General features: G+C 35.9%; 1 protein-coding gene across 2 annotated transcripts in view; it reads right to left on the minus strand.

Moving 5' to 3' along the window:
• Positions 1–943: 943 nt before the first annotated feature.
• The window catches only part of LOC138721930 (macrophage mannose receptor 1-like), a 55,542-nt gene continuing 32,970 nt past the window's right edge, over positions 944–23,515 (minus strand). Inside the window, exons 15-30 of one of the 2 annotated variants that reach the window (XM_069859529.1) lie at positions 22,593–22,737; positions 20,972–21,013; positions 20,617–20,780; positions 19,418–19,485; positions 17,405–17,505; positions 16,754–16,896; positions 15,918–16,032; positions 13,942–14,111; positions 12,222–12,324; positions 11,121–11,350; positions 10,119–10,284; positions 9,023–9,175; positions 6,630–6,746; positions 4,982–5,149; positions 2,610–2,663; positions 944–2,261 (exon numbers count right to left, since the gene is read on the minus strand). In XM_069859529.1, the coding sequence (XP_069715630.1) occupies positions 2,011–2,261; positions 2,610–2,663; positions 4,982–5,149; positions 6,630–6,746; positions 9,023–9,175; positions 10,119–10,284; positions 11,121–11,350; positions 12,222–12,324; positions 13,942–14,111; positions 15,918–16,032; positions 16,754–16,896; positions 17,405–17,505; positions 19,418–19,485; positions 20,617–20,780; positions 20,972–21,013; positions 22,593–22,737 (2,190 nt within the window). In that variant the 3' untranslated portion in view covers positions 944–2,010. The remainder of the gene's footprint in view (positions 2,262–2,609; positions 2,664–4,981; positions 5,150–6,629; positions 6,747–9,022; positions 9,176–10,118; positions 10,285–11,120; positions 11,351–12,221; positions 12,325–13,941; positions 14,112–15,917; positions 16,033–16,753; positions 16,897–17,404; positions 17,506–19,417; positions 19,486–20,616; positions 20,781–20,971; positions 21,014–22,592; positions 22,738–23,515) is intronic. The other variant, XM_069859530.1, reaches the window with a different exon arrangement.

Genomic DNA, 23,515 nt, shown 5'->3' on the forward strand with positions numbered 1-23,515 from the left:
GCGTAACATTTTTAATTCTCTTCAACTCAAAGGTGATGCTGGAATTCAGGCATTATAAATGGGTGAATGAATTCAGGACTATCCAGCCTCCAATACCTGGATTCTCTCCCTGACTCTACTTAGCTCTAGAGATATACCTGATAAGTATGGCAAAGCACCAAAAAAGAGACGTTGCTTTAATCTTCATTTTCTTTCCAATCATACATTTGCATACAGAGATGTGATGAAATGTTATCTGGAAGAAAAACCCTTGCACAGATACTACCTTAAAACTGTTCAGGACTCCAGAACAGGACTGAACTTCCTTTGGGTAGAGACTGCACCTATTTGTTGTTTGCACAACAGCCAGTGCAGTGAGGCTGGAATTCCAGCAGAGCCTCTTGACCTCTCACATACTTTTCTAGTTGGCATCACTTCTCCATATAATTGAAACAACGTCATCCTTACGATCATAAATCAGTCAGTCAGGAGGTTTCTGGCATGTAAGCCACATCAGATGGCATGAAGTACTATTAGAAGTACTACTCCTTAAAAAGACATGCTCAAACATTTGTGCATTGAAAATGGAATCGAACAGAGAAACAGAGGCAAGGAAATAACTAGGATAAAGGGAGCAAAGACAGAGGAGACAAGGAGTTCCAGAACAAATTTCCCCATCTTATTGCGTGCATATGCAATTCAAGATTTTAACTAAATCACTCAGCTGATGTTTTTGTCTTGGTTTTAAGGAGACAATCTCTGGACAGGGTCAGGAAAATATGATTAATATATTACTTGATCACAGCTTTGAATAGAATGTCTCCACAGTTGTATCGGCATGTTTTCGACTGTATCTCCTTTTTAACAGAGCCTTATATAGATAAGACTACAAAATGAAAAACTATTTAAAAAATCAAAGCTAGATACTCTTTATTTCACAGAATAAAAACATCAAACCACAAAACCAACCCTTGCAAACCTTTGTATTTGAGTGAGGGTTTACGTATGATTTACAAGATTTACAAAAATTAGGAATATAAACTCCACATTGAGAATGTAAGATTTCCATGAATGGGAACTGACCTAGCCATTTTAGAAGGGAAATAAAATCACTAGTAATTAATACATTGGTAAATCTAAATTGCTCTTGACTTCCTGCACACAGCCCAGAAACCTATGCTACTTATTGAGAGACTGCAGGAGAGCAGTACCAAATTTTGTTTGCCATAACGACTGTCCAGTGCTTCTTTAAACCTTCAGAATACATATGGGTAAGCGTTTCTTCATCTTCTCAGTGACTGTAGTCCTAGTAAGAAGGAATTCTTGTCACAGCCTTCATCATCTCTCCCAGACAAACTCATTTATAGCCAGTCAGAACACCGGCAGTTATCACCAACCACACTTTTCCATTCCAGAGGCCTGCCCCAAAACTTTAGCTAATTAAATCTTGGAATATATAAACTACAAGAATCACATACTTGATTAACTGTGTTGTGTGAAATTGCAGGAACTGAATTTATATTATAAAAGGATTTTTTTCCCCATGCAGTTCAAAGAGGTTGTTACTAAATACAGATTTGTCATCTAGCAGCTACCCCTGTAGTTAAGTCCCTAGGAATATCTGAAAGCTGGTAGAATTCTGTTTTCTGAATAACATGGAGAGTCTCTGCACAATCACAGTTTGAAATAAATCTGGTGCAGAAACTTCGAATCCTGGGAGCCTTCTCCAGGAGATCTATCTAAATTTTACTTCCCTTATTGTATTCATTTCTACTGTTTTAGTTAATAATTAGCCAATACGATCTCTTTTTTTAAGACCCAGAAATCTCACACATGATACAATGATTACAAAATGAAGTAACTGCTGTGTATGACATTATGCATCCACTGAAATGGGTTTCTACAGTATTTGCACATGAGAAAATAGTTTTGGCTTAATTCTAATTGCATATTTTTATTAAAACAAGGCACGTTTTATTTCCTTACATTACATTTTACATTACATATTACATTACACTTAATTTTATTACATTACAGTGTTGCATGTTCATTCTGTTCTATGTTGGTCACAAGATCTTTTGTGTCATTAGTTCCAGGAACTGCGTCACTACTAAAATACAAATTGTTCTCAAAACTGTCATTTGTAAACAAGCGATTCTTTCTTCTTTTGTAGAAGAGATAGCCTGCAAGACCACTTCCAACTACAACGAGGATGACAGCAATAACTGTAACTCCTGTTTTACTGTGATTTAGAGTAGGAGCCTTCTCGTCCTTTGTCATTGCTGAAAATAAATACAAAGACATCAAGAGGATGCTATACACTCTTGATCTGATTGCTAGAAACAATATCTTCAGAAAGCACAATGTTTTAAGTGTGTTCCATTTCTTTCAAAATAATGAGAGACAAAGGTAGCAACCAAAAATTAATCTATTTTAAAACACTAACATTGCATGCTATATCACAAATAATTGGTTTTTTACATCCACATTTGGATATTGAATAGAGTATACAGATATAGTACTCAAGTATATCAGAAAATGTAAGACATAGATATAATACAGAATAAGATTTACTGCTTATGATCTTACAAAGGACTAGGTTTTGTTTACCTAAAAGACAATATTCTTACCCTTTGTAGGCATTTCAGCTGGTGGTACTTCAGGTGCTGGTGGCATTTCAATTGCTGGCATTTCAAAAAATTGAATATTAATCATGTTATCATATTATTCTGTTATTTATTTCTATATTATTTATTTTTTATTTCTGAAAATCAGAGTCAGAGGAATACATGGTAATTCATACAGTTAAATACTGAAACCACTTGGTGCTAGTCTATACAAAGCTATATACACCTTTCAAAAGGCATAGCAAAAGGTCAAATGTATTCTGCTCTCATATGCAGGCATTTACATAAACTAGCAGTAAAGAAGAAACATCAAAAACTCCATGGAGACAGATGGATATCAGTATAAAACCACAAGAAAATCTACACAGCATCTTCTGGACAGAGATGATAAAACATAATCCTCAATATAATTACAAATTCTTGCAGTATTTGCTCTCTGGCATGAACACAGATATATAACAAACTTAGTTTAGGTTCCAACCTCAACTCCTCTGTGATTCTGAGATTCTGTGAAGATAATGCTACATTATGTCCAAAAGCAGTCTCAGAAATGTAACAAGAAATAGGAGGAAATAATTTGTAAAATGCAAATTTGGAAAATAATCTTCTGGCTGCATTGCTTAATTTAACTGAAAAAAAATTTGGAATCTAATAAGACTCTTTTTCCTTGTTCCTCACCAAAAAATGTTGACTGACCAAGTTTGGTATAGCACTAATCACGCATACTATACACATCACTTTTGTGGTTTGGTATGAGATGACTGCATGCTAAACCTTCCTGAAGTTAAACAAGCAGTACATTTAGTGATATGAATCTGCTATTCATAAAAAGCGAGAGTGAGTTTGCCATGAACACTATAAACCTAGTCACTATTTGTAGCACAGTCATCTAGCACATTTTGAACTGCTGAACAGTACCTCCCCTCCTTACCTAAGAAATAAAGCTGGATTATTTGTGGAATAATCCCACTACAGAATTTCAGATTACTAAAGTAAAAAATTACCTAGAAAGATGGAACAGAAGAAAACACCTATTCTACACTATATTCTATTCTGCAAATGGAGCATTATCCAGGTTTGCAAAAATATGCTGAGCCGAGCTATAACGGTGTAGGATTCAATTGTGCTATGTTCCTGACTGAGCAACTATATTGCCCTTGCATCGAGACTGGCATTTGGCAGACTCCATGGCATATTCCATCTTAGGAGGCTTGACTGGCTGAAGCTAATTCTGAAAAAAAAAAACCTAGCTTTTATCCACTTCAACTCCTTGAGATGTCTCTGTAACAAAACAGGCAAATGGCCATAGCAGCACAAAAAGATGAGTTGAATGGTTGAAAAAAGAAGGGTGGTCACTGATTTTAACACTTGTTACCTGCATCTATGACTATTCTGGATAGTGAATGAAAAAGAAGTGCCTTATGTTTGTCAATCACAACGTAACAAGACAGGTAAGTAGTCTCTGAATGGATGGTTATATCTGACAGTTCTGCAATATTTCATGTAGAAGATACAATCATCATTACAAGCATCTGAGTGAGTAAGAATAATTTTGCATGAGAGCAGAATTTTTTTCAGTCTTTTAGAGGAAGTGGGCATATTTCTGCTACTACTTGCATTTCATTTTCTCAGCAAACATTAGTAAGACATTTTGGTATTGCAATACGTGCTGGAAGTTTGCAATACACGCTGGAAGAAATGCTTAGGATGACTTTCAGGAATATATATGCATAAGATGTCCTTACTGCCAAATTTGCACATTTAATTATTTCAGGACACTTCCAGTTTAGCACATGGAGTCCATGCTGTTTGCTTTGGTATTCATTCTTTCATCTTCTCACTTACAGGAGAATACAGAGATAAAAGGTCCAAAACTGTTCACTAATTCACAATTCATAAATACTCAATTCACAGAAACACTACTTCATGATGAGAAAATGCATGGACACAAGACTTCCAGGGAGAAATAAACAAACGATGTTCCTTGGGCTGAGAAGATGGGACACCCTAAGGAACATATTTTCGAATAGATGAGACAAAATTCTGTGTGCAAATCACACCACTAACTTCATGATTACTCAACAATTATTAATTATAGAACAGGCAAACCTGTTAAGTGTATAACTTAGGTACAGCTAAGATAGGAACACAATCTTTTAAAACGATTCTGAGGGGACTTGAGCACTGGTCAACACTTCTACTTTCAGACAGAAGTTATTCTCTCTTCATGGTGGCATCCAAATGTACATCCCTTGGCATTTATGAAACCTCAAAGTACCCAGCTAAAATTCACTGTGTGTAACAGCCACCTACTAATACTAGCACACAAGAAGCATAGTCCATACATAAAACAAATTAATGAATGTAGCACTTACTTTTTGGCTTTTTGCAAACATAGCCTTTATAAGAAGAGCAATAGATATTGTTCCAGTACCCAGAGTTTGCATACATTTCAACACAGTGCTCATTTTGTTGAGGGGAAGGTTCTCCTACATTCCAGTTGACAAAATTCACTACAGTGTTGTCTAACCACAGCCATTCTCCTAATTGAAAAAACATTGAATATGGAAAAACAAGATAGTATTCATTTCCATCTTGACAACAGCTCCACATTTATTTCTTTCCTCAGAAGTTTACTTGTGGCCGCTTTTGGAGACACGCCACTAGACTATTTAGATGTTCAGTCTGACACATCATGTTGCCCTTAAGTTTTTACACAAATGATAAAACATCCATTTTTTTAAAATGGCAGGCCAATATGGCTTATGATGTTACAAAAGCAAAAAGTTTAAAGAAGTACATACCATAATTTATTGCAATGGTGCAGTGTCAATTATTTATTGAGTTTATAGAAATCACTGATGTCAAAAGATAATTTATATTCAACAGAACGCCCTTTATTTCAGTAATTTGTAGAGAGGTTTTGTATTACTCTTTCCAAAGACCCCACTGAAGCCTTTCTAAGACAAATGTTCCTCCATTTGTTTTTCAGTTTCTGCTCCTTCTCCCTGTCTTTACACACACAATTTTCCCTTTTAAAGATCTGCTTCAAAAATCTTGTGATTACTGTTGTTCAGCTATGCTGGGACTTTCTGTTTCTTCCTTCCTGTTCCTTTTTTTTCTTTCTTTCTTTTAATAGTGTTATCTATTTAGAATAAATGTGCCCCTTGTGACTCTTAAGTTGTACTCAAACATGCAAAATCTTAGACTCAGCACAAAAGCTATGTTTTATTTTCTCATAAGATTCTTCCTATTTGCTGCTTTTTTTGACCCTTTGCGTCAAGGCATGGCATCTGGATACAATTGTTTCTACAAACATGAGGAATTTAGTTATTCTCCCTCTGTACTCAGCACTGGTGAGACTGCACCCCGAATCCTGTGTTCAGTTCTGGGCCCCTCACCACAAGAAGGATGTTGAGGCTCTGGAGTGAGTCCAGAGAAAAGCAATGAAGCTGGTGAGGGGGCTGGAGAACAGGCCTTATGAGGAGCGGCTGAGAGAGCTGGGGTTGTTTAGCCTGGAGAAGAGGAGGCTGAGGGGAGACCTCATTGCTCTCTATAACTACCTGAAGGGAGGTTGTGGAGAGGAGGGAGCTGGCCTCTTCTCCCAAGTGACAGGGGACAGGACAAGAGGAAATGGCCTCAAGCTCTGCCAGGGGAGGTTCAAGCTGGATATTAGGAAAAAAATTTTTCACAGAAAGGGTCATTGGGCACTGGAACAGGCTGCCCAGAGAGGTGGTTGAGTCACCTTCCCTGGAGGTGTTTAAAGGACAGGTGGATGAGGTGCTGAGGGGCATGGTTTAGTGATTGATAGGAATGGTTGGACTCAATGATCCTGTGGGTCTTTTCCAATCTAGTGATTCTGTGATTCTGTGACCACATTCCCCTATGATGTTGATATATTTCCTTTTCTAATTCCACTTTTTATGTACCACAGAAGTATAATGCAATCTTTTCAACACTCATGTCAAACAGCTTGTGGTAATTATTCACCAGACTAAAAGATGTTAAAGGTAAAGAAAATACCATCCACATTTCTGTACATTCCTGTCCAAAAAGTTGGTAATTTCCCTTCAAGCGGTTCAATGGCATATGCCAGAAAGTTTGCTTCAGCTGAGTCTTCAACTGATACCAAAGAGGCACCTGAAATATTCAGAGAAAAAGATATCTCTTAGAGACGTAAGTTTCACAGGGGAAAGCATTCTCACTATCCTTCCAAATGCTAGTCCAATTTTTGCCACAGATTATCTGTGCTAAATTCCAAGCAGAAACTGAAGTTCAAAACCAAGTAACTTTGGATAATATCTTACTAAGGACTCCAGCACTGTTAATGATGTATTTCTGATCATTTCCATGAAAATGCACTAGAACTTTGTTTGTTTCCTCATCCACTGGGAAACAGTAACATAACTGAACAACAGCTCTAGGAATAATAAAACCAGCCAATGTGATATGGAGCATTATTTTCTACCTATGTGTTACTATTTTAAAGAAAAAAAAACCCACTCTAAACAAAAGTAAAGTTTTTAGTAAAAAGTACGTGTAACTTCTGTCTCTACACCATATTACTTTGCATATTAGCGATTAAATATTTGCTAAGCCTTTGTATGGCTCATAACTTCATATGGTTGATGTATGGCATAGACTTTGCTGGCTTCCTGAAGCACAGTCCTTAGTTTAGCTCCTTACCAGGTCTTGTTTATTTTCCTATATTCTCTTTGTAGCCATCAGAGATAAAAAGATCATCTTGGTCATTTGTTATCCAGTTAGGGTATCACCCTGATAGTCATCCATGTACAACACTAGGCATTCTGTATGATGCTCTAGCAAAGACAAGAAGTCACAGCATGGAGCCAGCAGACAGAATGAGCTACACAACTTTGTATGGAGTGGCATTAAACACTGGAGAAAGTGCACCTTCAGTTTTCTATAGCGTGGGGCTGGAATCCCATGAACAGATATAGAGCAATTGCTGTGTTTGGTACTTGACTGTTTTGATTTGGTTGTTGAATTTTTGAAGTTACTTTTCCTTAGGTAAGGAAGGCACAGTTACAGAGGAGGAAAATATAAAAGTCATTTGAATTACTGCTGAGCTACTGACACGTTCTATAATGATTCAAAATTCTACTATGGGTAAGATATAATTGAAATATGTCCAACTGCAAACAAAACCCAGAGTGCAGGCAGGGACAGCAGGATATAAGAGAACATGGAATGTTCCTCTTTTTTACTGTAGGCTTTATGTTTTTCTAATTCTTCCTCTTTTGCTGAATGGCATCAGACGTTTGGTTAATGTTAGGTTGTGCGATATAAAGCTTCACTTCACATCCATAAGGGAGCACAGAGAGAAAATGCCAAGTGGAGGACCCTCTCCCTAGCTACGCCCAGGTCCAACACAGGAGCCATCAGCTTATCAAAAACCAACCTTCACAAGCCCAGAGGAGCATAGAGGCACAATGGCAAGGGAAGAATTCAAATTATGGACTCAGAGGATAGGAAATCCTACTCAGGCTTCACTTAGGGCTGCCGTAGTACAGCCCCAGCCCTAGTGTCCAGGTGTGAGGGGAGTTACCTAGGCATTCAGGGAACACGTTGGGATATAGAAGAGCGTTTCAAGATTGCACAAGTCTTATTATGAGATATTTCAGGGGAGGAACCAAAGGCAGGGAAAAGGACCTAGATGATTTGGAAGGAACAAGCACACGAAAAAAGAGGGATAAGGGGATAAAAAGACCGGTCGTGTGTAAGCAGTTTGCTAGTCCATACAGTTGTCTAGCAACTCCCTGTGCCTGATCCGGGCAGATAGTCCTGTCTTCTTATTGAACTCTAACTATATTCATGGCTGAAAGACTCTTCATTCTTTATGCATGTATGTGCACGGCAGTTTAAGTACCAGCATCTGGAGTGGGACCATATGTCAGAAACCTGTGCCAGCAACTGGAGCAAGTTCAGTACACAAGAGAGTGGGTGATCACAAGGGAAGATCAAGTCAGCCTAGCCAGCAAGTAGGTGAGCCAGGTGTGAAAATTCCAGTGGCATAAAACTGCAACAATCAAGGGGCAACCTAGATCAAGAGTACAAAAGATAAAAAATGCCATCAAAAATAAGATTTAGTGATGGCTGTGGATGAGGCTGACTACCTCCTAGCAAGATCAAATAACAAAGTTCCCACTTTTGTGATCTCCACTCCAGGTCACATGGCTCCTCTAATGCTTGTTCCCACACCTATGAAAGACAGTGTGTGCCACTGGTAGAAAGCTATTTTCCATCTCTTTGCAAATTAAGGCAATAATTGGATGGAACTGTCCAATGTATGGAGCATCCTTGAAATCACAAAAGTACACAGCACACATTCAGCTTTCCACACAGAGGAAAAACAATTCAGAAATATGTGCCATTTGATTAAGGAAGATACTTACCCAGTCGAAGACATTCTAAAGATGCCTGGGCCCAGTTCCTTGTAGATGAAGATTCAATGTAGTAGCAATGCCCTCGGAAAGGGATCCAAGAGTTGTGCCCTTCTATTTCAGGGCATTTCCCTGGAAGCTGAGGGGGTTCAGTAGGAGCTTGAACTGTTTAATTTTTATTTTTTTTTTAAAAAAGAGGACAAAATTTAAAGAAACAGCTTCTTATACGTTCTTTTACCATGAATAGATTATTCTAACTAAATGTAGGAAAAATCACTCATGTCTTTAAAAAAGAAAAAATTATCTTGGTAGTCTATACTGCTTACTTCAACATAATAATGGCAAGAAGTCCTAAACCTATGAACAAAAAGTACTCCAAATGCAGTGTCAAGAAATCTAATTTAGAAAAGAATCCAAGTACACATTTATCTTTTAACACATTCTGAAGTTCAGGTCAACTCTTTACTCACAAACTTATTTTCATACCTGACTGCTTTGCTGAATTAGGGCCCATATGAACTTGGTCATATGAGCTGTGTCCTAATATCATAGAATGCAGAAGACATTATCAGATGATAGTAAAAGGATCTTCAGGTCAAAAACATAAGAGAAGGCAGCCTGAAATAAGTGTCCTTGAACAGTTCTTTCTATATCACCTCTTGTTTGTTATTCAGCTATAAAAGAAAACCTGGAAAGCTGTTATAAGTAAACTTCCTTTGTGACAACTTATAGCTTGGTAATTCAGCTCTTCCCTCTATGTTACTACTACCTAATATTCATTACCTTTTGATTTTTGAGGTTTTTGTTCTTGCCTGCTTACTCAAAATTGGAGTAAATAGCAGAGTAACATGAATTTAAGGTTTGCAAAATATATCTAACATTATTAATGTAATGTAAAGTGATGTCTATTCACAGTCACACAAACCCCTTTTTAATATGTATTGGCTCTCATTTTAAAGCAGCCCCATTCAACCATGTAAATTTTAGTTATCTACTTAGCTCTTGAAATAAAACCCCAGCATCTTAGTACATATCAGCAGACCACTCAGCACAATGAACTGTAAAGAGATATTCATTGTAATTTCAATGATTAGAGTCAAGTCCATACCATCAGCTTTTTTGCAAACAGAGAAGTAACTTTCATTGCAGGAACCTGTCTTCCAGGCTCCATCAACATCTACATAGACACAGCCTATTTTCTGCTTTGGCTCCCCTTCAGCCCACTTAGTATACTTCATTCTCCAGTTATCAATCCATTCATAACGCCCATTCGTCTAAGAACAAAACAAATCAACAGGAATAATTAAACCATTCCTTCATCAGTAAAATGTCTACTTCTACATCATCCTGTGCTAGAAGAGGCTCTTTTTTAGACATCAATAACAAATACAAATGGCTCAAATATTTAAATGTCTGTTGTGACAAGCAGCTATTCATTAAGAAATACAGCAGCGCAACAAATGCTTTTAAGCAAAAGTAAATGCAGGGTAAGACATACTGAATTAATTTTAAATTTAACAGAACTGTTAATTAGGACTAATAAAAATTTCATTTAGGATAATTTGTAGTAGTGAAAGTCCAATGACTGATGTTTGTACTATCTGTTTCTCCCCAAATTTCAAGAAATGTAGAGTGTTTTAACTTTAGTATAATTAAAAACTTCATAATTTTCCATCAAAGCAATTAATTATTTGGCTGATTATCCTCAAAAATTTTGAAAGAATCATAAAACCAGCATCTTATACTATTTCTGAAAAATAGGTATTGTTATTTAGAATAAATCCTTTCAATTATACGTCTTAAGATACATGGATTTTCTCTCAAATACACTATATATACAAAGACATATTTCAAGCTGCTAGCCTAAAATGTCTTCCTTGGAAATGCACAGACCATAATATCACATAAAAAATGTGAAGAAGTTTAATATATACAATTTAATCAGAGTAATGGAAGAGAATGGATTCCTACTTCTAAGTCGGACAGCACATAAATTATTTATGACCAAGATATAAGCTAATACACTAAAGCAATGAGAGATAGTGAGACTTTTCAGTTCCTGATTTGTCTATAAGAGAAGCAGCATCATGTCCCATTAGTTTGTTCTTACCATGTTACTGTTAAGACCAATCCACATAGGCACCCCATACTTTAATATCTTTAGCCACAGAAATGAATGAGTGTAGGGGTCTAAGATGCTGGAAAGGTCAAATTGATCACGCTTGCAGTTCTTTCGTGCATCCTCCCATTTCATTTTGGTATGGATGAACAAATAACTACTGTTACCATAACGGATAACGCTGGATGGGGATGAACTTGTATAAGGCAGAAGCTCAGCATCTGTAAAATGAATGATGAAAAGAGACTCATAACCTTGTTTAAAAGGGGACTGAGGTTTCACTGTATCACAAATAGAATTACACAAAAAGCCTTTTTTCATTATTTCATATTCCCTGAATTTTGATCAGCATGCATTAGATGCGATATTCTTTAAGCGAGGGTCAGTCATGAAAATTAATTACTAAGCTGTAGAATAAAAAAGAGTTGCTTAAAACAACCTCTGACAAGGAGTAAAGGAGCATTTTGTATAATCCTCCAGAATACTATTACTGAAATGAATTAGGATTAGATTAGGAAAAAAATTCTTTAATAAAATATTTTTTCATCAAAGGAAACGCTTTGCAGAGACTATGTTGTTTCACGAGCAATTTTTTTTCCCAGAGAAAAGGAAAACTTGACAACCACAGTACCTAAAAATCCATTTAGATATTTAAATCCAAGTTTTCACTGCTTTTTAATTTCCTTTTTGGAGGTAAATTGACTCAAGTTCTGTGTGATTGAGTTACAGTCACACTCCAGTTCATGCTACATGTACAAGTTAGTACTTTCCAGAACATGTTTCAAGAAGCCAAGGTGTTCAAAAAACAACAGACAAAATCATGGAACAAACATCACATCAAGAGTCATACTGAATACAAACATGCAGATGCAAATTCCAGCTCAGGATAGTAGTAACATGGCAGTTACTGGGAAGGGTCAGCTGAGAGAGCAGAAAAATCTGGACCTCTGACACATATTACACCAGTATTCCTGCCCAAAAAACAATTTGTGGATGCATCTTTATTGGAAGTGAAATGATGTTGAAATCCACATGCCCAAATAACTGCCAAAAAACCCATACCGATTGTGTTTTAACTAAAAAGACATGTACCTGCATTAATTTGGCATATATATCCTCTGTTGATATCACAGCTCTCATCAGCCCACTTTCCTGCTTCCTTAACAGGATTGTTTCTCATGACAACACAATCAGCCTTGAGGCAAAAAGATAAAAGATCAGTTACAAAAAGCTAGAAGAATCAAATATGAAACTTTGTTCCCCTTTTACATCTTCAGACACAAGTAATGCTGTAGTTTTACTCTTGTACCCTTGTAACATTTAACAACTTAATAAGTTGTATGATGTGGAGGTTCTGTTCCTCTTGCACTTCATAAATTTCTTAATGTTGCTCTCTCTTGCGCAACATTGGTGGGGAAAAGCAGACCGGAAAAAAACTGGTATTCTCATACCTTAAGGCATACAGCATCGGAGGAAGCAAAGCCACCAACAATTTAAAGGTAAGTAAAATCAGCTACTGGAGAAAAGACCAGTTAACTTTGCCACAGAAAATACTTGGACCCTCAATGCACAATGCTACATTTCTGAAACATTGGTCTCTTCAAATTTATTTACAGCTTTTGCAAGCTACACACAGCAAAATTATAACTGCTGCTGCTAAGAAGCAGCCAGTGATGTCTAGCTAGATGCAATAGCTAGAATCTCTGTTAGCATAAACTAAACAGTGATGAATGCAATAGACTGCATGTGTACAAAAGAAGCATTGATATTTATTTTATTCTATTTTCTTATTTGATTTTGCTGTCCAGAAGGAGATGCACTGAGAAACACTTCATTTGTGAGTGAAATCTTTCAAACTGAACAGCAGCACAGTATTTTGTATCAACTATAATAACTTATTTTTTGCTAAGGTCAAGTAAAAATAAATCTGAAATTTAGAAAATAGGGATTTTATAAGATTTCAGAGTATACTTCACAGAAATTCTACCATTCATAAAAAGAGAAAAATATATATTGTTCCTCCCAGAAATAACACGTTAAACATATTTTCTCTTTTGAACTTCCAAATTTTTTCCCTTCATTACAGATAATAAGTTCAGTGGTGCTACTTTCAAAGATAGGAAAGACAACATTATACATAAAAATAAAATTCCTGCATTAAAAATGGCATTCAAGACAAACAGACCTAGTACTATAACATGCTGTTATTCAATAAAACAGAATTATCTAAACATTAAATCAGAGAGAGGAACTGAACGACCAATCAGAACAGTTTGTATGACAGAGAAATAGGGGAAGTGATTTTTTTTCTTTTTCCATAAAAACTGACTGGCTCTCTTTTTATAGAAGCATGTCCTTTCCACAAATGTGACTGATAGAATTTGCTGCTACGTAAGATGGCTGTTTGCGGGAAATGTTTATAAGTTCCCCTTGAAAGGTACAGGCCAACTGAGAAACTTGCTAAGTTCAGACACTAATGTGGTCAGAGGATAAGAACGTGTGTGTTTTGGGGGCAAATGCCAGGAGGCAGGAATCGCACTGTCCTTTGTACCAGAGCCTATAAGAGAACACCAGGTATACACAGAGAACTGAAATCTGAAACCAATCTTTTACAAGCACTCCATGGATCTTGTAACCAGTTAATGCAGCATCTGCCCAGGGCTCAAAACCATTCATTCTATCTGGATTTATATTTGACATGTATAAAAGTATAAAAGAAATAAATCGAGCCATAACATGCCTCAAATCCCAACGAAAGCATAAATGCAATCGAAAATAAAATTTCAGTGAAAAAATTGTGATTTCTATTTACCTGCCCACCATATGAGTATAAATCTGGATGCCCTGATGGGAAGCCTTTGGCCCAGTTTGTAAAGTAAACTCCTGTTCCATCTGTCCAGAGGAACCTCAGTTCATGATTTATATCATTCAATCCAATCCATGCATCAGTGACAAAATCTTTCATATGGAAGGTGAGGAAAGCTATAGTAAAAAGAAACCAAGAAAAAGAGAAATACTTTTAATGAAGGACAATTGAAATGTCTGGCCTCACTGAGATTGGGGATAACAAATACTTCTGAAATACAGAAACCTTCAGTACTGAGAGCACAATCACGTAAAATGAAAAGGAGGTGATTTTTTTTAGTTTAATGAACAAGGTACCAGATTTATAACTGTGGCATTGAGCAAAATAATTCAGCTAAGTATTTAACTTGTTACTGAGATGGATCCCAAGAGCATGAAATCGACAATCAGCTTAGGAATACACAGTCATGTAGAGCACATACATTTTTGATAAACCCACTAGAGTAGTTGCCCCCGAGTGGCATGAGAGCACCACTGAGCACCTACCACTCATGCATCTGCACAAGTAATGCTGTTATAGTACCGCGAGAGTGTTGCCTCTCTCCCTGGAACACCTGTACAATAGCCTGCCCTGTCTTAGCAGGGAGCAGAATGTAGAAGCAATATGCCTAAAATGAGTCTCAACAGAAGTATTCACCACAAACAAATCAATTACCACAGCTTTACATAGTTCTTTTGTGTCTTAGCTAGTGTGGCTAGCTCACAGATGGAGTAGGTTAAGTCAGCTGGCTATTCATCGACACAACAATCCACAACATATCACACACTGTGATGAGATGAACAGTAGCTTTTGCTAACTGCTACAATCACTGTTGCAAGCTCACTTTACTCTGCAAACAGTAGATAATTTTTGTCTGCTCTATCAACCATCCACTTTCCTTTAGTCTTTTAAGGTCAATGCAACTTGCACTTCAAGGAATTAAACCTGTAGACATCTTTGCAAAATGTTACAATTGCTGTTCTGCCAGAAAATGCAACAGGAATTCAGGACTTTATGTCTGAGTTGCCAGCCTTAATAATAGCTTTGTGCTAATAGCTTTATTGCTCATTTCTCTTTTACCTAGAATTCAAGCCCTATGAATGAACCACCGTGTACTGTAGACGATACACTGGATAAGAATTTAACTATGTTCGAAAAGTGAAAGTTTGATTCTTCCTCACATGTGGAAAACATAAGTAGTCCTAAGATCATGCCAGCAGTCTAAAATTAAACTATTTAATTGCTCAGACCACAACATAGACGTGTTTTACAGTGTTTTCAGTGTGCTCTTTTGAGTTCACAAACAGTATGTGATGCACCATACCGGTTTCTCATAACTGTCGCATTAAACAGTATTTCTAAAAAGAAATATATCTATCAAAATCTTCCCCTATTTTTAATGTGAATGTATTCCATATTTATTCAAGCATGAGGTAATTTCCCACTGCTCATATCCCCCAGTCAGGGATGCAGCTCTTAGGTCCATTAAAATAAGTTCCTCTAGTGAAAAGAATGATACATCTCCATAATGAGTTGTAGGCAGGTGTATGAGCAGTCAAATCTTTACCCCAACCTGCCCTAAGACAGCAAAACCTGATCCTAAAGTGTTCTACTTGAGTTAATAGGAAAGCCATGCAGTGAGTTAATGCCACCTAGTGAAAATACATCATTTAGAACGGGTCCAGCTGGTATCTTGTATAAGCAGAAAAAACACCACTTTGGTTGTCAGAACAGTATATGTGTGTGTATATATCAAAGCAAATATTAAAATTTTGTAGATCCAGGTGAAGACTTCACTTTAGGTTTCCAAAACTATATGTTTTGCAACAAAAATCAGATGTGCAGTCATTATTCAAATCCTGTCCATGTTCACACACATACAACAGCCACCCAAAAAGATTAAATATCATCTTATCTAGTTGATATGAAACTATGCACAGTACCTTGCACTTGTTCAGTAGGGATAGTGGCCAGGTTTCCTCCTAAATTCATGCAAGCTGTTCGTGCAGCATGCCAAGTGACACGTTCATCTTCTGTATATCCAAATATTTTGTAACACTAAAACAGAACAAATACTCTATGTATTATCTTTATTCCAATATCCCTCACAGACTGAAAACTACTGCTTTACACAAAGCAGGATGCAGAAAAGGCAGTAAAAGAGTGCATTTATATGAAAAAAACTCCACAGCTTAAAATGACCTTTTTGTGCTGGAACTTGAAGGTCTTGAGAAAGAGGTTTGCTCAACAAGACACATACAAGATTTGATCTGAAATTGGTAGAAAACAAGCAAAACACAACCTTTTACAGTCAGCTAACAGTGGTAAGTTAGGCATGACTGGTATTAGCCGACCTGTTTATTTATTTGACACTACAAAGCAAATTACATTAGTAAAGTTAAGGAAGTCATAATGTATTCAGTACTAAAAAAGCATTATGGTTTGGTTAAAATCCACCAAGATCAAAGCATCAATACTCTAGGAACTCCATCTAAACTCTTTAGGCAATATATATATCAAAAGATTTGAAGAGATGACTAGAGAATTATTTTCATCCACTGCAATAGAATTTGCTCATCCTGTGACTGCAATAAAAGCATCAAAAAAAAAAAAAGCATCCTTCCTGCAAAACAGTGGGTGGGCAAATAAGGAAAAGCATGCAAGCATCAGCCAGCTATTTTCAAAAATAATAATAGTTAACAATTTTGTTAAATAATTCCCTTGTTTTCTACTTCATGCTTTGCCAAACAACCAACATGCACTGTATTTGTTATGGTACCTTATTATGAAAGGAAAGCCAAGTTGCATTACATCCTCTTGGAGTTGAAAACGTTGTTGGAGGAACAGTTGAATTAATGGAACTGTTGTGCCTTTCACATATGTAGGGATTTGGGTAACCACAGTTTATATCATTCCAAAATCCTGAATGTAAGATAAATGGGGAATTGTATGACACCACATCCAGAGCTGGTTAAATGGAAATCGATTTCACTGATTCTTACACAAAGTGCTGTTAGTTGAAAGATAAGATCACATCCTCAGAGACTCTCAGTTTATTATCATTCTATGTCAGCATCTAGGACAAACACATCACTTTATACATACTGCAATTACACAATGATAAAAGCAGTGTAGATTCATGTAATAGAATAATCGATTTTATACTGGCACATTAGTCCAATTTTAATAAAAAATATAAAACTGTTATATAAGCAACCACAAGCACAGACATCTATTAGAGCTTCCCCATGCTAGGCTTAAGGCATACACTAGAACACAGAACTATTAAGTCCTGTATATACTACTTCTATTACATTTTGCATAAGGAAAAAAAAAAGAGGGGAAGGACTGCTTTTTCTCAGAAGAAAAAAAACAGTTGTGACACAAACACAAAAATAATTAAATTCAGGAACAAAGATATAGAACTCACCTAAATTCTTATACATAACCACACAGTTTTCATCATTATTTGCAAAATTAGGTTCATGTGGTGCCCATGCCAAATAATTCACTGGAGTGCCATCCATCCAGCTTAAGAAAAACAATCCAACAAAACACTTCTTTAACATGCAAATATAATTGTTTCCATGTTACAAAAAGCAATTTTGCAATATGCTTAATGTCATCGCTCATAATTTAAGGTGCACAAGTCTTTTTACCAATTTGCCTCTTTGTTAATTGCACCAAACTTACTCCCTGCACAAAGACATAGCATACGTGTTAAATATGTGTTTACTCTGCATTCAAGCAATATGCTGACATTTCTGCAACTGATAGGACAATACTTAAAAGAATCATTCAAGCCAACATGAAAGTCAGACATCATTTCAGCTGGAGAGGGCCCAGATGCTCTCCATTTACCCCAGGTCATACATCCCCAGTGGCTATTTACAGAGATAAGAGATTTTCCCTGTATGGAGGAAAAGGGCATGACAAAACACCTACAAGGGAATTCCTGTAAAAATGTGACTTACCCTAACGTAAAATGCAAACATCAAAAAAACAGTACTTCCATGTAGATTAAGCAATAAAATAAAAAATCATAAACAGGCAAGCAAATTCTTGCTAGGATACATATTCCTAATGGATTGTAAGTGACAGGTGCCCAGGTTCTCCCTTCAGGCTTATACACAAGGTACTTCACTTAAAAGTATACCCAATCTTAGGGTCCCTACAAAAGCAATGAAATGGCAGAGACACCTCACTTTCAGAAGGTGACTTCGCCCACCTGACATCCTAATCACCCTCTGAACGGTTGTCATTGTCCCTGTGGACTATAAGGAGAACCAGGAACTAATAGGCATCTATCCGGGCACTTCAAGACCCAAACTGAACTGAATCCAAGTCTAAATTAGCATCATATGTAAATAGCAATATGGTGCTGCATACTGGCATTCAGAGAAGCTTGCAGAAGCTTGCTTATCCTCATGGTGCACCTGCAGTTACACAACAGCAACAGCTATCTTTGTTCTACAAAAAGAAATGAGGTTGTATTTTTCCCTTTACTACAGTCTATTTCCAACAGCTAAGGAGGAGGGAAAAGAATTTTTTTACCTTATAAGGTAAAAAATATATTTTTAGTCGGGGCATCTATTTATATTTTTAGTATAAATCATGAAATAATGGAAACTAGAATTCCTGAATAAAAATTCAAAATATATTATCTGCAGTGTAATTTTTCTTCTAGCTTTAGGTGAATTCTATTTAGGAAACGTGCTGTATTTCACCTGGATAATCTGGAGCTAAATTAATATGGAACTAAATAATTTGAGAATACAACCATCTTTAAATTAAGGCTCAAAACTAGTTATATCCTTTGAAAGTCCACGCCCTATTAAGTTAACTTGTTTGGTCCCACAGAGCACAAAATCTTAAAACAAACAGTAAAGCAGAACTTTCCTAACCTAAAAGACCTAAAGTTAAAAAATAAGTCAAATTTTAGGGTTCTACTCTAGCTTCTGGTGGTATCAATGAGAATTTCCATTTACTTGAATAGGAGTTTGTCTTCTAAGAAAAACTTTCAACAGCATCAACAGGAAATACTTTTTAAAAATTCCTTATATTAGCTATATTTTATTGGAGTATGGACAAGTCAGATAAAAGCTGAGGACAACATTCAGATCAAGTTTCTTTCCTTCTATAATAAAATGTAGAATAACAGTATTATTAGTAGAGTGAGCATGCTTAGCAACAGAAATGGGATTTTTAAAAAACAGATTAAATATACTCACACATTGTTTTATACCTGCTACAGTATACTTTTTTACAACTGTCATAATAAAAAAAAGCTACACATAAAACTCCCACAGAATTCAGAAGAAAAACATTCTCTTTTACTTTGATAGGACAAAATTTTACTCACTCATTTCATTATTTTTGCTCTGCTCTGTAGATTTCTTTACGTTAAAGCACAACACAACCTTGATGGTTCTAGTAGACATACCTTGTCCGTTGGTCAACACTTAGTTGTAAACCAATGAAATAGGAATCCTCATTGCCATTTTTCAAGATCTAGAATGTAAAGATTTAAATTGTATAAATCTCCTCTTTTTATCATAGAAATCTGTTATGCTACCAATGAGTAACATGTCTGTTGACAGAAGATATAAATTGCTATACTTTCTAGCTACAACATTTAATTTAAAGCAGCTCACGGGTGACACTCCACAGTTAAACTTCATTACTGGCCAAAAAGTGTGGTCACTTTGTTGACACTTCTCACAGCCTTACTTTAAAATCACTGAAATCAGCACTTCTTGCACAGTCTCTGTAGTGGGCGTCATCTGACAAATTTCTTGCAAGGGACAAACCTTCCTACGATTTGGATATAAACTGATATAGGTCCTTGTGTCATGTCATTGCTACTTTCAGTCAGCTCAGGAAATGTTTTATGTAGTTCAAATCTGACTTTTAAGCACAGCCTTGATTAAAAGAAGTTGGTTTCAAGACAGTATAGACAGCCAACCAACCCCAACCACCTAGGAAATATCATTTAAAAGCTCTTTCTCATGGCATAATCCATGCCTCAAGTTGTTCTTCCTGCATAGGTTTATTCTATCCACAAGGAGAAGGTGGAAAAGGGATGAATTTGAGGACCTAGGCTGTCTAGGTAGACTACATCCCAGTTACACTGAAAAGATCAAAAGCCAATGTTCTGTGTTGCATGTAAGCCAATACATGTTTTGATCCACCACTCTAGATATCTTGAGTTTATTTTTTGATAAACTTTAGCTTCAACTAACTCATGCCCTTTACAGAATCTTACCTTACAAGTATAATACTACTTGCTAAAATGAAGCTATAGACCAATTAAAAGTAAGTGTTAATATTTGCCTTAGCAAGCTACCAGTTGCAGATACAATGTGGTGTAACTGCCACATTAAATAGGAGAAGCAGATAATCATCTGTTTAATGCTTACTGTGCTTATTTCTATACAAAATACCAAACCAAAATTGTCCATGTCTCAGTTATGAAGCAAACTAAAGAAAGACTTGACTTTGTTTTTCATATTTATCTGGCTTAATACTACTGCAATATCACTATCATAAAACTTGTATAGAGAACACCAGGGTGAAAAGGATTTGTGCCCACGCTCACTTGCTTTGGGGGATTTATTCCATAGTATTAATGATTTTTCTTACATATCGCCAGAGGAACTTCCTTTCACTTTCACTCTCAATGACAGCAAGGTCTCCAAAGTTCCTTTTGCAGAACTCCCGACCTTTTTCCATAGGAACACTCTCTGTGCTGAAATAATAATGTTTGTCTTCATTTATAATCCATCCATCCTCAGTAGTCTGATATTCTGTAAGATAAATGGTAAGTTAACCATATTGTTTCTGATATACAAGGCATTCTCATTAGTAAAATTTTAAAAATGCTTTTAGACATACACACACAAATAACAATAACAATAGCAATAGCAATAGCAATAGCAATAGCAATAGCAATAGCAATAGCAATAGCAATAGCAATAGCAATAGCAATAACACTTACTTGGTGCAGGAGATTCCGTTGGTTCAGGCTTTACGCTCGCTCCTGTAAGAAAAAAGAAAAATATTACCATTGTACACTATCTGCTGTAAGAGAAAATGTTTATTATCATTGATAGGCATGTTTTTCTATTGACATTTAATGTTATGGTTAGCAATGGTAACCAAAATGTAGAAGGAATTAACTAGCCTCAGTCTCTTATTTTTGGTACATTATTCAGTTTTAAATGCATATTCTTCTTCCATGAAGCTCTAAATATAATCTACTCCTAATGTGCTATGTATTATAAAATACCTTGAAATTTACCTGAATTTTGGTATTCACTGGATGCAGAAAACCTTAAGTCCCAAAGAATTAATGCTGTTAAGAAAATTCTGTATTTCCCTCTCCCTATTTTCCCCAGTTATATATGAAATCTTGGTTAAACCAGAGGCAGAAGGAATGTAGCATGGGTTATCTTCTCCCGTGGTTCCATAGCTACTACAGAACGAGGTTCTTTCCATCTGTCTCTGTTTGGGAAGAACTTCTATCTGGTTCTTAAAAGTTTTCCCAGATAAAATTTCATTGGAAAAGATCCTAAGAAATTAACTGGTCCTATCTGAAAAGAAGACTTCAGGTTAAAGAATTCCCCTCGGTTTGTTTTTTTTGCTATGGCACCATGGAGATGGCATCCCATATGCCATCATTAGCATCTCAGGAAAACAATTTCTAATGCAGAAGATCTCTCTCTTTATAGGTTTACCAATTTATTTTGTGCTAAAAATACATTTAATCCCACAGATTCTGTGATATTTAATAAAAAATTAATTAAAAATAATTTAAAAAATAATAGAAATTTAATTTTAAAAATCTGCCCAAGAAATTCTTTTACTAATATATAGCAGAGCTAGCACTTTATTGTTAGCAATCTAATGCAACATTTTTATTTGAGTAGAAGAATGTGGTAAAATGCTCAAATGAGTGCTTTCTCAAATAGTCAAACTTAGGCAGATGCATTGCTTGTGGAACTCAAGATTTTTCTATATGATAAATTCGGTTTCAATGTCTTCAAAAAAAGCATTCATATCTCAAGAGAATTTAGCAAGATAGTAACATATGAATATAAAACATAGTCAAAACTAAACAAAGCATCTCAAAAACAGGATTCACTTTTCAACTACAGATTCAATTAGCTGACAGAACAGTACCTGAGCTAAATAAAGGAGGAAGTTCTCACACATAAAGATTCAAGTAAGTGAACTGATTTGCAAACTGTTTTCTAATAACTTGAAACTCAACTCAGAAAAAAATAAATAAAAAAAAAGATTTGTTGAAGAAGCATGAAATTCAATAAAGGAAAAGTCGAAAGTGAATGCGAATATTCAAAGTTACGTTTCCTATTTTTCAAGCACCGTATTTCCCCTTCTGAAATTACAGAGAACGATCATTGAGAAGTTCCAGCAGGGCACCAAAGACTCTGTATCTCTAAACACATCGAAGACGTGGATAGCCTTATGCCAATTTGACATTTCACATTCCACAGGGAACCATTCTGATAAACAGGAGCTTAAATTTTGTATTTCTTCAGGAAAAAATCAACTAAGGAACTTTTCATATTACACTAATACACAAGAGTAAGTGATACCTTTTCTTATCTGGCAAATCCATCCATATAGATAATCACAGTGCCTGTCATTCCAAAGCATGCTGGAATCACCACTGATCTCTGCACAAAGTTCAATTCCTTGGTAATTATTTGGTTCTCCAAAACCCCAGTTTTCATATCTCACCTATGACAGAAAAGGTTTTATGAAAATAATGGAGAGGTGGAGGAGACAGCATCAAACCATAGACCTACAATATAGTCCTATGGAAAGTTTTAAAACTTAGATGGAAACCAGAATCTCCCTGTGCAAATGCTGACACTTTTTTCAGACTGTAACTGGACTGCTGTTTAGATAACAGTTGGTTCCGATCACACTTGGAATAACATTGATATTTTTAAAGTACCTAAATTCTGTAAGTCATCTAATAACAAGGATGAGGTTGATATTAAATTAATATTCTGAACGAGCAAAATACTAGGACATTATTGAGACACAACAAAAATGTGGGTATTTGTCTCAGGAAAATACTACAGCAATTCTAATTTTCCTATATAAATTCCAGTTTCAGTTTTCTGTATGGTAAACTTCCATCAATATATACTGACTAGCCTTGCATAAATACACTCACTTTCCAAACCTACTTTTGTTTCTAAGGTTTTATATCTTAGTATAAAGTACAGTCAAGACACACTGGCTTAAAACAACTGCCTTCAGCTCCATGGAATGAAGGCCAATTCAGATAAAGATATAATTAGCAAAGAACAGAAATACTAAAGATTAACTATTTTACTCAAAAAATCCTTGCATTTATAAGAACACTATTTTTGTCTACATGAATTTAATTTTCTTGTTTATTCAATGCACATTTTCTTGTCAAAAATCAGTATGTTTTAGCCAAAAAAATTTAGCCATGAATTGCTATCCTTTCCTAAAGAGACCATGACACAGTAGAGGGTTATGC

Source organism: Phaenicophaeus curvirostris, chromosome 6 (assembly GCF_032191515.1).
Source record: "Phaenicophaeus curvirostris isolate KB17595 chromosome 6, BPBGC_Pcur_1.0, whole genome shotgun sequence".
NCBI classification, from domain to species: domain Eukaryota; kingdom Metazoa; phylum Chordata; class Aves; order Cuculiformes; family Cuculidae; genus Phaenicophaeus; species Phaenicophaeus curvirostris.